Source organism: Hylobates moloch, unplaced genomic scaffold, assembly GCF_009828535.3.
Source record: "Hylobates moloch isolate HMO894 unplaced genomic scaffold, HMol_V3 SCAFFOLD_19, whole genome shotgun sequence".
In the NCBI taxonomy this organism is placed as follows: Eukaryota; Metazoa; Chordata; class Mammalia; order Primates; family Hylobatidae; genus Hylobates; species Hylobates moloch.
Genome location: NW_026652294.1, coordinates 22,786,572 through 22,799,558, shown reverse-complemented (window position 1 = coordinate 22,799,558; position 12,987 = coordinate 22,786,572). Strand labels below are relative to the sequence as shown.

Here is a 12,987-nt window from a genome sequence, read left to right as displayed (position 1 = left end):
GTGTGAGCCACTGCGCCGGGCCAAGACCTTGTGTCTTAAAAAAAAAAAAAAAAAAAAAAAAAGATTCCAAAGTGCATTTAGGAAAAAATTCTCTCCCCTCCCACTGCCCCTCACCATGCTTCAGCTGTTCATTCCTTACTCCGGAGACAACCAGTGTAATCCACTTCTTGTGAACCCTCCAGAGCTATTTTCTGCGTAAAATATTATTAGATAATTGTTTTTCTCCCTTTTTTACACAAATGGTAACATCCCATTACACCATTACACAGTGCTCTGAACCTTGTATTTTTGGATTTAACAATATATCCTAAATATCATTCTATATCAATACACAAAGGACATTCTCATTCTTTTTTTATGGCTTCATATTTTTCTGGTATGTGATGTACCATGTTTTTTTTTCAACCAGTACTCTGCTGATGGACAGTCATTTGAGATGGGTTCTATTGCTGCTTCCCTTTTACAGAGAGGCCATGGGGCACTGAGAGGGTCATGGGCGTCCCTGCAGGTGCTCAGCTCGTGTGCTGTGGCGTGGAAACACTACGCTCCTAGTCATCCTGAGTGACTCTCTTTCTCCTGCTTTGATGAGTTTCCAGCCCTGTTTCTCCCTCACTCCTATACCTTCAGCAATTCTTTTTTTTTTTTTTTTTAGACGGAGTCTCACTCTGTCGCTCAGGCTGGAGATCAGTGGCTCGATCTCGGCTCACTGCAACCTCTGCCCTCCGAGTTCAAGCAATTCTCCTGCCTCAGCCTCCTGAGTAGCTGGGATTATAGGCGCATGCCACTGTGCCTGGCTAATTTTTTGTATTTTTAGTAGAGACAGGGTTTCACTATCTTGGCCAGGCTGGTCTTGAACTCCTGGCCTTGTGATCCACCTGCCTTGGCCTCCCAAAGTGCTGGGATTACAGGCGTGAGCCACTGCGCCCGGCCAATTCTTTTATTATTCTTTTGTTCATTCAAATAACATGTATCAGACACTGGGTTAGGCCAGAGCACATGCAGGGACGCCATAGGTAGAGAAGCCCTGAGGTCACGGAGCTTGAAGATGAAGCCACTTGTGGTGTTTTTTGTTTTTTGTTTTTTTTTGAAACGGAGTTTTGCTCTGTCGCCCAGGCTGGAGTACGGTGGCACGATCTTGGCTCACTGCAAGCTCCGCCTCCCAGGTTCACGCCATTCTCCTGCCTCAGCCTCCTGAGTAGCTGGGACTACAGGCGTCCACCACCACGCCCGGCTAATATTTTGTATTTTTGGTAGAGACAGGGTTTCACCGTGTTAGCCAGGATGGTCGCGATCTCCTGACCTCGTGATCCACCCGTTTCAGCCTCCCAAAGTGCTGGGATTAGAGGTGTGAGCCACTGCGCCTGGCCCGCTTTTGTGTTTTTGTACCTCAAACCTTCCATGGAGCAACATGGAGAATTCATAAAGAAGCCTGATCTCTAGTTTTACCAGGGAGTAAACCAAACGTGCCAACACATCACTGTTGCAATCCTGTGAGCGGAATACCATAACAGTAGCCTGGTAACCCACACACTGACCACTTCAGCGCTGGCCCCTTGCCCCCAGCCTGGACCTGCTGCAGTTTCCCATCTCAGAGGTGAAGGCTAAAGCCCGCAGGCGTCGGCTCCTCCCACTTCTGTCCTCCAGGTCATCCCACCCATTCCACCCCCTGAAGACCTCTGGACTCTGACCAGCGTCACTCTCCATGGCTACCAGCCTTGCTCTGGCCATCTCTTGCTGCGGCCACACAATAACCTCTTTCCTGGTCCTGCCTCCGCTCCACCCCCTTCCCATTTGCTGTCTACCCAGCTGATATGTCCCTGTGTTATTTTCCTATGCTAGCCTTTTTTTTTTTTTTTTTTTCTTTTGAGACAGAGCTTCACTCTTGTCATCCAGGCTGGAGTGCAATGGCGCAATCTCGGCTCACTGCAACCTCTGCTTCCCAGGCTCAAGTGATTCTGCCTCAGCCTCCTGAGTAGCTGGGATTACAGGAGTGTGCCACCATGCCCAGTTAATTTTGTATTTTTAGTAGAGACAGGGTTTCACCATGTTGGCCAGGCTGGTCTCGAACTCTTGACTTCAAGTGATCCACTGGTCTCGGCCTCCCAAAGTGCTGGGATTACAGGTGTAAGCCACCACCCCTGGACTGTCCTAGCCTTCCAAGGCTTCCCTTTGCTGTCCTCGGGCTAATGTCATGGTGGGGCACAGCCTGGTGGTCATGATTATGGACTCTGGGGCCTGGGTCCCAGGTTTGCCACTTACTGGCTGTATGACCTCAAATGACCTACTTAACCTCTATTTACCTTAGAGGAGGCAAAATGAGACAATTGGGTAAGTGAGATAATGATGATAACTCCTACTGTATACAGCTGTTCTGAGGATCAAACTTAATGCATGTAAAGCACCTAAGTAGTACTTGACATATAGTAAGTGCTCATGAATGTTAGCTGTTAATATAATCATAAGGCCTTCTGATCTGGATGCTGCTTAGGTCTCTAACCTCTTAGCTTACTTGTTCTCATCTCCCATGTAAATCAGCCCAAATATTATTATTTATTTCAGAGACAGAGTCTTGCTCTGTCACCCAGGCTGGAGGGCAGTGGCATGATCAAAGCTCACTGAAGTCTGGAATTCCTGGGCTCAAGCAATCCTCCCAACTAAGCCTCCCAAGTAGCTAGGACTACAGGCAAGTGCCATCACGTCCAGCTAATTATTTTATTTTTTTAGTAGAGACAGTATCTCACTTTGTTACCCAGGCTGGTGTCAAACTGACCTTAAGCAATCCTCCTGCCTCTGCCTCCCAAAATGTTGGGATTATAGGCATGAGCCACTGTGCCTGGCTCCAAATACTTTTAATTACCTGAGAGTACAAACTCTCTCTTTCTCTCAATGCCCACCCCGCTGCCCCCCAACTCCAGCACCAAGTGCTCTGAGTTGAAGCTCGGTTTGAGGCCCAGTTTTTCTTCTGCATTGCATCTCCAACAACTGGGCACAACAGTATGTTGAATGAATGCACGAATGAATAAGAACAGCATCACATGTGGGTTCTGTTTTAGGCTGTTCTCACATTGCTATAAGGAAATACCTGGGCCAGGCACGGTGGCACATGCCTGTAATCCCAGCACTTTGGGAGGCCGAGGCAGGCGGATCACCTGAGGTCAGGAGTATGAGACCAGCCTGGTCAACATGGTGAAACTCCGTTTCTACTAAAACTACAAAAATTAGCCAGTCGTGGTGGCATGTGCCTATAGTCTCAGCTACTCAAGAGGCTGAAGGAGGAGAATCGCTTAAACTCAGGAGGCGGAGGTTGCAGTGAGCTGAGATGGCACCTCTGCACTCCAGCCTGGGTGACACACACACACACACACACACACACACACACACACACAAAAGGAAATACCTGGCTGGTCGTGGTGGCTCACGCCTGTAATCCCGGCACTTTGGGAGGCTGAGGCCGAGGATCACTTGAGGTCGAGAGTTTCAGATCAGCCTGGCCAACATGGCAAAACCTCGTCTCTACTGAAAAATTATCCAGGCGTGGTGGTGCATGCCTGTAATCCCAGCTAGTCTGGAGGCTGAGGCAGAAGAATCGCTTGAACTGGGGAGGTGGAGGTTGCAGTGAACCCTGATAGCGCCACTGCATTCCAGCCTGGGTGACAGAGCTGGTTAATTTATAAAGAAAATAGGCTGGCCAGACACGGTGGCTCATGCCTGTAATCCCAGCACTTTGGGAGGCTGAGGCGGGTGGATCATGAGGTCAAGAGATCAAGGCCATCCTGGCTAACACGGTGAAACCTTATCTCTACTAAAAACACAAAAAACTAGCTGGGCATGGTAGTGGGTGCCTGTAGTCCCAGCTACTTGGGAGGCTGAGGCAGGAGAATGGCATGAACCCGGGAGGTGGAGCTTGCAGTGAGCCGAGATCACACCACTGCACTCCGGCCTGAGCGACAAAGCAAGACTCCGTCTCAAAAAAAAAAAAAAAAAAAATGTAGGTTTAGTTGGCTCATGGTTCTACAGGCTTTACAGCAAGCATGGTACTGGCATAGGCCCAGCTTCCAGGAATGCCTCGGGAAGCTTCCCATCATGTCGGAAATCAAAGGAGGAGCAGGCACATCACATGGGGAAAAGAGGAGCAAGAGAGAGAGTGGGGGGAGGGAGGTGCTACACACTTTTTTTTTTTTTCGTGATGGAGTTTTGCTCTTGTTGCCGGGGCTGGAGTACAATGGCGCGATCTCCGCTCAGCAGAACCTCCGCCTCCTGGGTTCAAGTGATTCTCCTGCCTCAGCCTTCCTGAGTAGCTGGGATTACAGGCATGCGCCACCACGCCCAGCTAATTCTGTATTTAGTAGAGACGGGGTTTCTCCATGTTGGTCAGGCTGGTCTTAAACTCCCGACCTCAGGGGATCCGCCCACCTTGGCCTCCCAAAGTGCTGGGATTACAGGCGTTAGCCACACGCCTGGCCACCACACACCTTTTTTTTTTTGAGACGGCTTCTGTGTAGCTGGGACTACAGGTGTGCACCGCCACGCCCGGCTTGGATTTAGTATTCTAAGTTCAATGGGTTGTGTTTTTTGTTCCAATTTATTATCACTTTTCAATTGGGACATAATGTCTTCAAATAAATGCAAAAATCTTGTCTTGAGTTCAATTAGTTTGGACAATTAATATACGTCAATGTTATACCACCGAAAAGAAAATACAGAACATTTCCATCACCCCAGAAAAGTCCCAAGTGCACCTTTCCTGTCAATTCTCCTTGTCTCCGGAACACTTAAGGGTGCTAAGTATGTTATATTTGCGGTGGGTTTTTTTTTTTTTTTTGAGACAGAGTCTCGTTCTGTCGCCCAGGCTGGGGGTGCAGTGGCGCAATCTCGGCTCACTGCAAGCTCCGCCTCCCGGGTTCGCACCATTCTCCTGCCTCAGCCTCCCGAGTAGCTGGGACTACAGGTGCCCGCCACCACGCCCGGCTAATTTTTTTGTATTTTTAGTAGAGACGGGGTTTCACTGTGTTAGCCAGGATGGTCTCGATCTCCTGACCTCATGATCCGCCCACCTCGGCCTCCTAAAGTGCTGGGATTACAGGCGTGAGCCACCGCGCCCGGCCGGGTTTTTTTTTTAACTTAGATGTGGTAATATATGTTTCTGTTTCCAAAGGATCACTCTGGCTGCCGAGCAGAGGACAGCAAGGCGGGTAAAGCACAGGCCAGGCGAGGGATAATCAGGCAGGATTGCACGGAGGTCGCCTAGCAACCAGAAAGCACTATCGGGGGCTGGGGAACCGCTCTGCCCCTGGGAAAGGAGGAGGCCCCGCCCCCTCCCCGCCCTCTCTCCGCCCCACGCTGTGCGCGAGCACACAGGCAGCCCCGCCCCGCCTCGGGGGTGGGCAGAGGCTTCTTATTGGTGGGTTTTCCGGAAGCGATGGATTCGGAATCTCGCCCGCAAACACGCAAGCCCGAGAGGCTGTGTGCGGCGCGTGGTGCGTGGTACGTGCGGCGGCACGTGGCGCGGGTGCGGGGCGTGGCGTGGCGCGGTTGCGCGGCGCGGGCGGTCACCCGGAGCTGTGGACGGAGAGCGCCTCCCTCTGGCCTCAGTTTCCTCACGTTGTAGTAGCGGAGCATGGCCCGGTCGGGGCCCCCGAGACCGCCCCGTGCAGCCTCACCGCCAGCCTGGGGGCCTCAGCGACCTGGAGGGGACCAAGGGGCTCGGGGATTCTCCCTGCCCCTGGCCCTGGTGCGTGACTGACCCTCCTGTTCCCAGAGCCCCCAGCGCAGGCCGGGATGTTCGTCCTGGTGGAGATGGTGGACACCGTGCGGATCTCCCCTTGGCAGTTTGAGAGGAAGCTCAACGACTCCATTGCCGAGGAGCTGAACAAGAAGTTGGCCAACAAGGTACTGGGCCCACGGCTCGCGGGCAGGCCTTGGCGTGGGAGAGCCAGCGCCGCCCACTGGCCTCGGTCATGCCAAGGCCTGGCCGTGGGCAAGCAGCTTAATGTCTCAGAACTTTTCTTCACCGTGAAACGGGATATTGAAGGTGATCAAAAGAAAATGGGCTTGAAAAAAAGGAGTTGTAACTGGAAGTGTTAGATTCCACAATTCTAAATTACTTTGCAATTGCAGGCAAGTTACTGACCCCCTCTGGGCCTCAGTTTCCATTTGTAAAATGGGGATAAAATGTTGCTGTCCTTCCAGCCATGCATTTTTGTTGTTGTTGTTTGTTTTGTTTTGTTTTTTGTTTTTGAGACGGAGTCTTGCTCTTTCGTCCAGGCTGGAGTGCAGTGGCGCGTTCTCGGCTCACTGCAACCTCCGCTTCCCGGGATCAAGCGATTCTCCTGCCTCAGCTTCCCGAGTAGCTGGGACAACTACAGGCGCGCGCCACCACGCCCAGCTAATTTTTGTATTTTTAGTAGAGACGGAGTTTCACCGTGTTGGCCAGGATGGTCTCGATCTCTTGATCCCCCTGCCTCGGCCTCCCAAAGTGCTGGGATTACAGGTGTGAGCCCCGCCTCGGGTCAATGCATTGTTTTTGTGAAGATGGACAGTTCTAGTAGTACAGAGTTAACTGTCAGGAGGTTCATCCCTTCATTCCAGCAGCCAATATTTGTGCGCCTTCTCTGCGCCGTGCCTATGTGCCTTAGTGCCAGCTGAGAGGTCTTCCCACTGCCGTTTCTCTGGCAGTCTTCCCTTTCCAGGTGTTCTGTGTCACATCACTCTCTTTCCTTCTTAGACTTTTTCCTTTCCCTCTTCTTGAGAGCAGGGACCTTATCTGTCTTCTCCCCTGAAGTATCTCCTCATTTAGCCAAAGCCTGGTGGGAGTAGATGTCCCACAATTTTCTGTTTTTTTTTTTTTTTTTTTTTTTTTTGTGAGACAGAGTGCCGCACTTGTCGCCCAGGCTGGGGTGCAGTGGAGCGATCTTGGCTTACTGCAACCTCCACCTCCCAGGTTCAAGCTGTTCTGCCTCAGCCTCCTGAGTAGCTAGGATTACAGGCACCTGCTACCACACCCAGCTAATTTTTGTACTTTTAGTAGAGACAGGGTTTCGCCATGTTGGCCAGGCTGGTCTCAAACTCCTGACCTCAGGTGATCTGCCTGCCTCAGCCTCCCAAAGTGCTGGAATTACAGGTGTGAGCCACCGCGCCCAGCCATTTGTCTGTTGACTGAATGAATGAAACAGAGACAAGGCTCTGTGCTATAGTGTGGTGGGAAAGCAGACATGAATGAAAGGGGTCCACAATTGAGTGTGTGGTGACAAATTGAGGTAAATGCTATGAGGGACAGGTGTTCACACACCTGTGGAACAAATGAACGTCCCCTGGAATGAGGGGACCTGCAGCTTTGTTGAAGAGGTGGGGTTGAAGCTGAGATCTGATGGTGAAGTGGAGCCAACCAGAGGATTCCTTTCTGGGGTGGGAGGGGGCTGGGTGGAGAGAAGAGCCCTGAAGGCAGGAACTGGCATATGCAAAGGCCCTGTGAAGAAGGAATACAGGCCGGGCGTGGTGGCTGACACCTGTAATCCTAGCACTTTGGGAGGCTGAGGTGGGTGGATCACCCAAGGTCAAGAGTTTGAGACCAGCCTGTCCAACATGGTGAAGCCCCATCTCTACTAAAAATACAAAACATAGCTGGGCATGGTGGTGGGCGCCTGTAATCCCGGCTACTTGGGAGGCAGAGGGAGAAGAATCACTTGAACTCAGGAGGCGGAGGTTGCAGTGAGCTGAAATCGCACCATTGCTCTCCAGCCTGGGTGACAAGAGTGAAACTTTGCCTCAAAAAAAAAAAAAAAGAAGGGGTAAAATACCCACCATGATGTGGAAGAGGCTGGTGTGGCTTGGGCAGAGGGGAGGGTGGGCTGGACAGGTGGGTGGGGGCCAGGCCACACAGCCCTGTAGGATGTCGGAGTTGAGGTATTGGTCTTTATCCATGGAGCATCAGAAGGTGATGGGCTGAGAAGGAGCCAGAAAGAGGATGCTCAGCTGGCTTTAGACATGAGGCAGGTCCCTTCAGAAGAGGTGAGGTTGATTTGAGGGTTGCCAGGTGGTGAAGGGAACTCATGGAGTCTTTAAGTGGATGGCTTCTGGTTACTTTGTGAAGTTGAAGGTGAGGGTCTCTTGGGGGATGGAGGTATGGACCTTGTGGAGACAGAAGGTGTGGAAAGTCCAAGAAGGGAATATAGTTGCTTTGGGGTACAGGTCCTGTTGGGACAAGTCTTTTAGTATTTGATTAGATGAATCGTTTGAGAGGAGGCCCACACAGAAATCCATGGTCTGACAAAGGGCACAGATCTTGTGGTGTTATCTTGGTGAGGTCTGGCCACGACTCTGAGTTCTCTGAGCTTCTTGCTAATTCTTGGACAGTTCCCGCAAGGCTTCTAAGTGGGGGTGATGACATGGTGGCAGATAAGCAGACACTGAGTAGCCAGTCGTTTGAACCACGGTGGTGTGGGGTGAGGGCATGGGATTTCTACACATTCTTGGGGCCTAGGTCATGTGTCCCTCTGTCAGCTGCAGTCCCTGTGGCTGCGTCTGTGTGTCTGAGGTGTTGTGAGCACAGTGGGGTTTAGCTGTGGCTCTGATGCTCACTAAACTGTGAGCTCTGGCGTTGGCTTTGGGATGTCGGAGAGTGCACGTTTAGCCAGCATTCCTGTCGCTGGTCCTCACTAGTAATAACAAAGATCCTTGATGATGATGGTTTCCAGCACACGAGCCAGGCACGAGGCTAGGGGCTTCACATCCGTTATCTCTCTTGATTTTATAACCCTGCAGCCTGGTATTTCACATTTGCAGATGGGGAGACTGAGGCTCAGAGAGGTGAAGTGACCCTCTTGGCAGTCACACAGTGGGTGGTGGAGCTGGCCTTGGAACCTGGACCTGTTTTGTCACCCGAGGCCCTGCTCCTTCCAGAGCTCTGCATCCTTCTGAGGTTCCTTACCCTGGTTCCCTCCGCAAACTCATTTTCACCTAAAAAAGGAGATAATCATGGCTTGCTTGTGGTTGTGAGGGGCTCAGATTGCCTGGGAGCTGGGCCTGTGGTCACTCTGTATCCGTGTGTACTTGTGTGTCTGTGTTTGTATGCATGCAGGTCGTGTACAACGTAGGACTCTGCATTTGTCTGTTTGATATCACCAAACTGGAGGATGCCTATGTATTCCCTGGGGATGGCGCATCACACACCAAAGGTGGGTATCTTCTGTCCCTGGGGCATTGGGTTTCTTGGGGCTCAGTTTTCTGTAGCCAAAGGTCAAGCCAAAGCCAGGTTCAGTGGTGCATGCCTGTAAGGCTGAGGGCGGAAGGATCTCTTGAGCCACAGAGTTCAAGGCCAGCCTGGGAAACATAGCGAGACCCTGTCTTTAAATAAATAAATAAAATATTAAAAAATTTTAAAAGGCTAAAGCCAAAGAGATGGCCAGAGGATGGTGGGAGTCCTGGAGGTTGGGAGACCTGGGGCCTCATCCTGAATCGGCCAGGAATGGACCCGGTGACAGCGGCAGACTTCTCTTCTCTGGGCCTCTGTTTCCTCATCTGTGAGGCCTGGGATATGGACTAGGTGGTTCTCAAGGCCTCTTCAGCTCTGACATCATAGCTCTATGTCTGTGCCCTTTTGGTCTCATTGCTACTGAGCCCTGTACCTTGTCCATTCCTCGGGCTGCCTGCTACCTGTGGAGAGCAGACAGAAGGGGGATCAGCAGGCTGGCTGGGGGTGGGGGACTTCGATAGTAGGACACAGTAGATAAGAGTGTGGCCTCGAGATTCAAAGCTGAACTCTGCCTCTTACTAGCTGTGTGTCCTGGCTGAATATGTCATCGCTCTATGCCTCTGTTTCCTCATCTGTCAGTTGCAGTTCAGGATGTCACTTGCAGTTCAGGATAGATTTTATATTCTAAGACCATTGTGAGGATTAAGGAGTTAATACATGAAAGCTCTTAGGACAGAGCCTTGGCAACTATCGAGCACTCAGTGACTTATTGTGGATTGTTTCTCCCTATTCTGTGGGTCAGTTGGGTGATTTTCCTCTGGGCTGGCTGGCCTGGGGCTGGACAATCTAGGATGGTCTCACATTCTGAAGGTTGGTAGACTGGTTGTTTACTGGGGGCCTGGGCTGGGCTGGCCCATCTTTGCCCCACATGGTCTCATCTTTCAGTAGGCCAGGCTGGGTTTGGCGGTTTTAAGGTTCCAAAGTTCAGTGCATAAGTACTTCTCAAGCCTCTGCTTCCATCCCATTGGCTAGGGTGAGGGGATGGAGAAATAGACTTCACCTCTGGGTGGTAGAAAGTGTAGTCACATTGCAAAGGGGTGTGCATCCAGGGATGGAAGGTGATTACCAGATCCTGGAAGGAGGGAGGAGTAGAGAGAGGACCACCCTGAGAGGAGCCAGGACCACCAGTCAAGGGAGGTGATGAGCCCCGGGAGAGGGGCATTCTTCATTCTCATGTCTGGACCAAACCAGTGTAGGAGATGGTGAGAGGCCCATTGAGACGGTTCAGGCTCCCAGAGCGCAGGCGCCAAGCCTGCCATCCCTTGGGCACTCAGAAGTGCAATTCTCAGCCTGCCCCAGGCCACCTGAGTCAGAATCTTGGGAGACGGGCCCAAATACTTTTTTTTTTTTTTTTTTAAGACAGAATCTCACTCTGTTGCCTAGGCTGGAGTGCAGAAGCCTGATCTTGGCTCACTGCAACCTCCACCTCCCAGCATCAAGCGATTCTCCTGCCTCAGCCTCCCGAGTAGCTGGGATTACAGGCACGCGCCACCACGCCTGGCTAATTTTTGTATTTTCAGTAGAGGGGGTTTCACCATGTTGGTCAGGCTGGTCTTGAACTCCTGACCTCGTGATCCGCCCATCTCAGCCTCCCAAAGTGCTGGGATTACAGGCGTGAGCCACTGCCCCCAGCCCCAAAGACTGTTTTAACAAGGTGCCAGGTGGTTGTCACACGAGCTTGTGTTGGATAAGCCCTGCTGTAGTCCATACTGGTCAGCTTCTCAGCACAGAGATGCCAGAACATTCCAGAGTATGCTGTGAGACTGCCTAGTGTCTGTATCCAGCCATTCAGGGAATTAATTAGTTCACATGGATGTTACCATGCTACGCTGAGAGGCCGAAGAAACAGGCTGTCTTTGTACGGACTAGGAGCATTTTCATTAGCAGAGAAATAAGATTGCAGTGTGAAAACAAGCACGGGGGCCTCTGTTTACAGAGAAGGATGCCGAGCTGAGCCCAGTCTCCGCATTTGGACGGGGGCCTTGGTTGTCCAGGAGACAAGTGGTAGCAGGTACTAGAACTTCCAGAAAAACTTGGAGAAAAAAGTCAAGTTGGGGCCGGTGTGGTGGCTCATGCTTGTAATCCCAGAACTTTGGGAGGTCAAGGTGGGTGGATCACCTGAGGTCAGGAGTTCTAGACCAGCCTGGCCAACATGGCAAAACCTCATCTCTACTAAAACTACAAAAAAAGCCGGGTGCAGTGGCTCATGCCTGTAATCCCAGCATTTTGGGAGGCTGAGGCGGGCAGATCATGAGGTCAGGAGATATCCTGGCTAACACAGTGAAACCCCGTCTCTACTAAAAATACAAAACATTAACCAGGTGTGGCAGCAGGCACCTGTGGTCCCAGCTACTCAGGAGGCTGAGGCAGGAGAATAGCGTGAACCCAGGAGGTGGAGCTTGCAGTGAGCTGAGATCGCATCACTGCACTCCAGCCTGGGCAACAGAGTGAGACTCCGTCTCAAAAAAAAAAAAAATTAGCTGGGCATGGTGGCACATGTCTGTAATCCCAGCTACTCCAGAGGCTGAGGCAGGAGAATCGCTTGAACCCAGGAGGCAGAGGTTGCAGTGAGCTGAGATTGTGCCACTGCACTCCACCCTGGGTGACAGGGTAAGACTGTGTCTCAAAAAAAAAAAAAATTAGCCAGGTATGGTGGTGTACACACCTGTAACCTCAGCTCCCTGGGAGGTGGAGGTGGAGGCAGGAGAATCGCTTGAACCCAGGAGGCCGAGAACATGCCACTGCACTCCAGTAGGGTGACAGAGAGAGACTCCGTCTCAAAAAAAAAAAGTCGGAGGAAATTCTGTCTATTCAATTGGAAGATTTCTACTGCTGGCTTTTATTAGCCCCCACCCTCATCTGTCCTGGGTCTCTGTTTTCTTGGGAACCAGGCGGGAGGCATGGAGTGATCACAAGGACCTAAATTTGAATTAATTCTGGCTCTGGTCTCCTGGATGGGGACCTTGGGCGAGTACCTCTGCCTCTCTCGGCCTCGGTTTCCTCCTCCGTACAATGGGGTTAACCCTGCAGCTATAAAAGTCCTGTTGAGCACCATGCAGGGTGAGCTGTGATTTTGTGGTGGGAACCAGTTGCCATGCTTTGAGGCTGTTGCCTGACCCCAGGCCGTGTTCCCACTGCTCCCACTCCTACAACCCCACCGCCTCACTCAGGGCTGTCACCGAGCCAGTGCTGAAGGGCTCAGCACCAGGTCATGCTGTGCCTTCACCTTTGCTCAGAGGGATATTTATTTGCCTGGGCCTTGGGGGCAGTTGCTTTACCTGAGACTCGGTTTCCCTGTCTGTGCACACAGTGTAATAACAGTAATAGAGCCTTCCTCCTTCATCAAATATCTGTGAGGAGTCAACGAGCAAGTCTGAGTGAAGTTTTGGTCTAGCGCCCCGCATGTGGGGAGTGCTCACAGATGATGGCCTTTGTGGCATGGGACCCTGACCCCCATTGGCCAAGTTTATCTCTCATCATTTGGTGCCAGCCCCTGTTCCCTGCACCCTCCAAGCCTAGTGCCTGCTGTACCCTGCCCCCGCCTGCCCCATACTGATCAGGGGCCCTGCTCTCAGCTCCAGAGCAGCGCTCCTTTGCGACCACCTTTAGTTATTTATTTTTTAACATTTTTAAATATTATATTGATTTGCAAATCGGGCAGCCTCCTCAGCCAGAGTTGGTGCAGAGACACCCCCCACCTTTTTTTTTAAAACCTTTTTTTTTTTTTTTTTTTTTTT

General features: G+C 51.5%; 1 protein-coding gene across 3 annotated transcripts in view; it reads left to right on the top strand.

Annotated features, from left to right (window-relative positions):
- Positions 1-5,387: 5,387 nt before the first annotated feature.
- POLR3H (RNA polymerase III subunit H) overlaps positions 5,388-12,987 on the top strand; it is a 21,434-nt gene continuing 13,834 nt past the window's right edge. For 2 of the 3 annotated variants that reach the window (XR_009211019.1, XM_032139070.2), the window contains exons 1-2: positions 5,493-5,889; positions 9,077-9,173. Coding sequence is in view for 2 of the 3 variants with exons in the window: in XM_032139070.2 (XP_031994961.1) it covers positions 5,779-5,889; positions 9,077-9,173 (208 nt within the window). In the remaining variant the exon portion in view is untranslated. The other variant, XM_032139069.2, reaches the window with a different exon arrangement.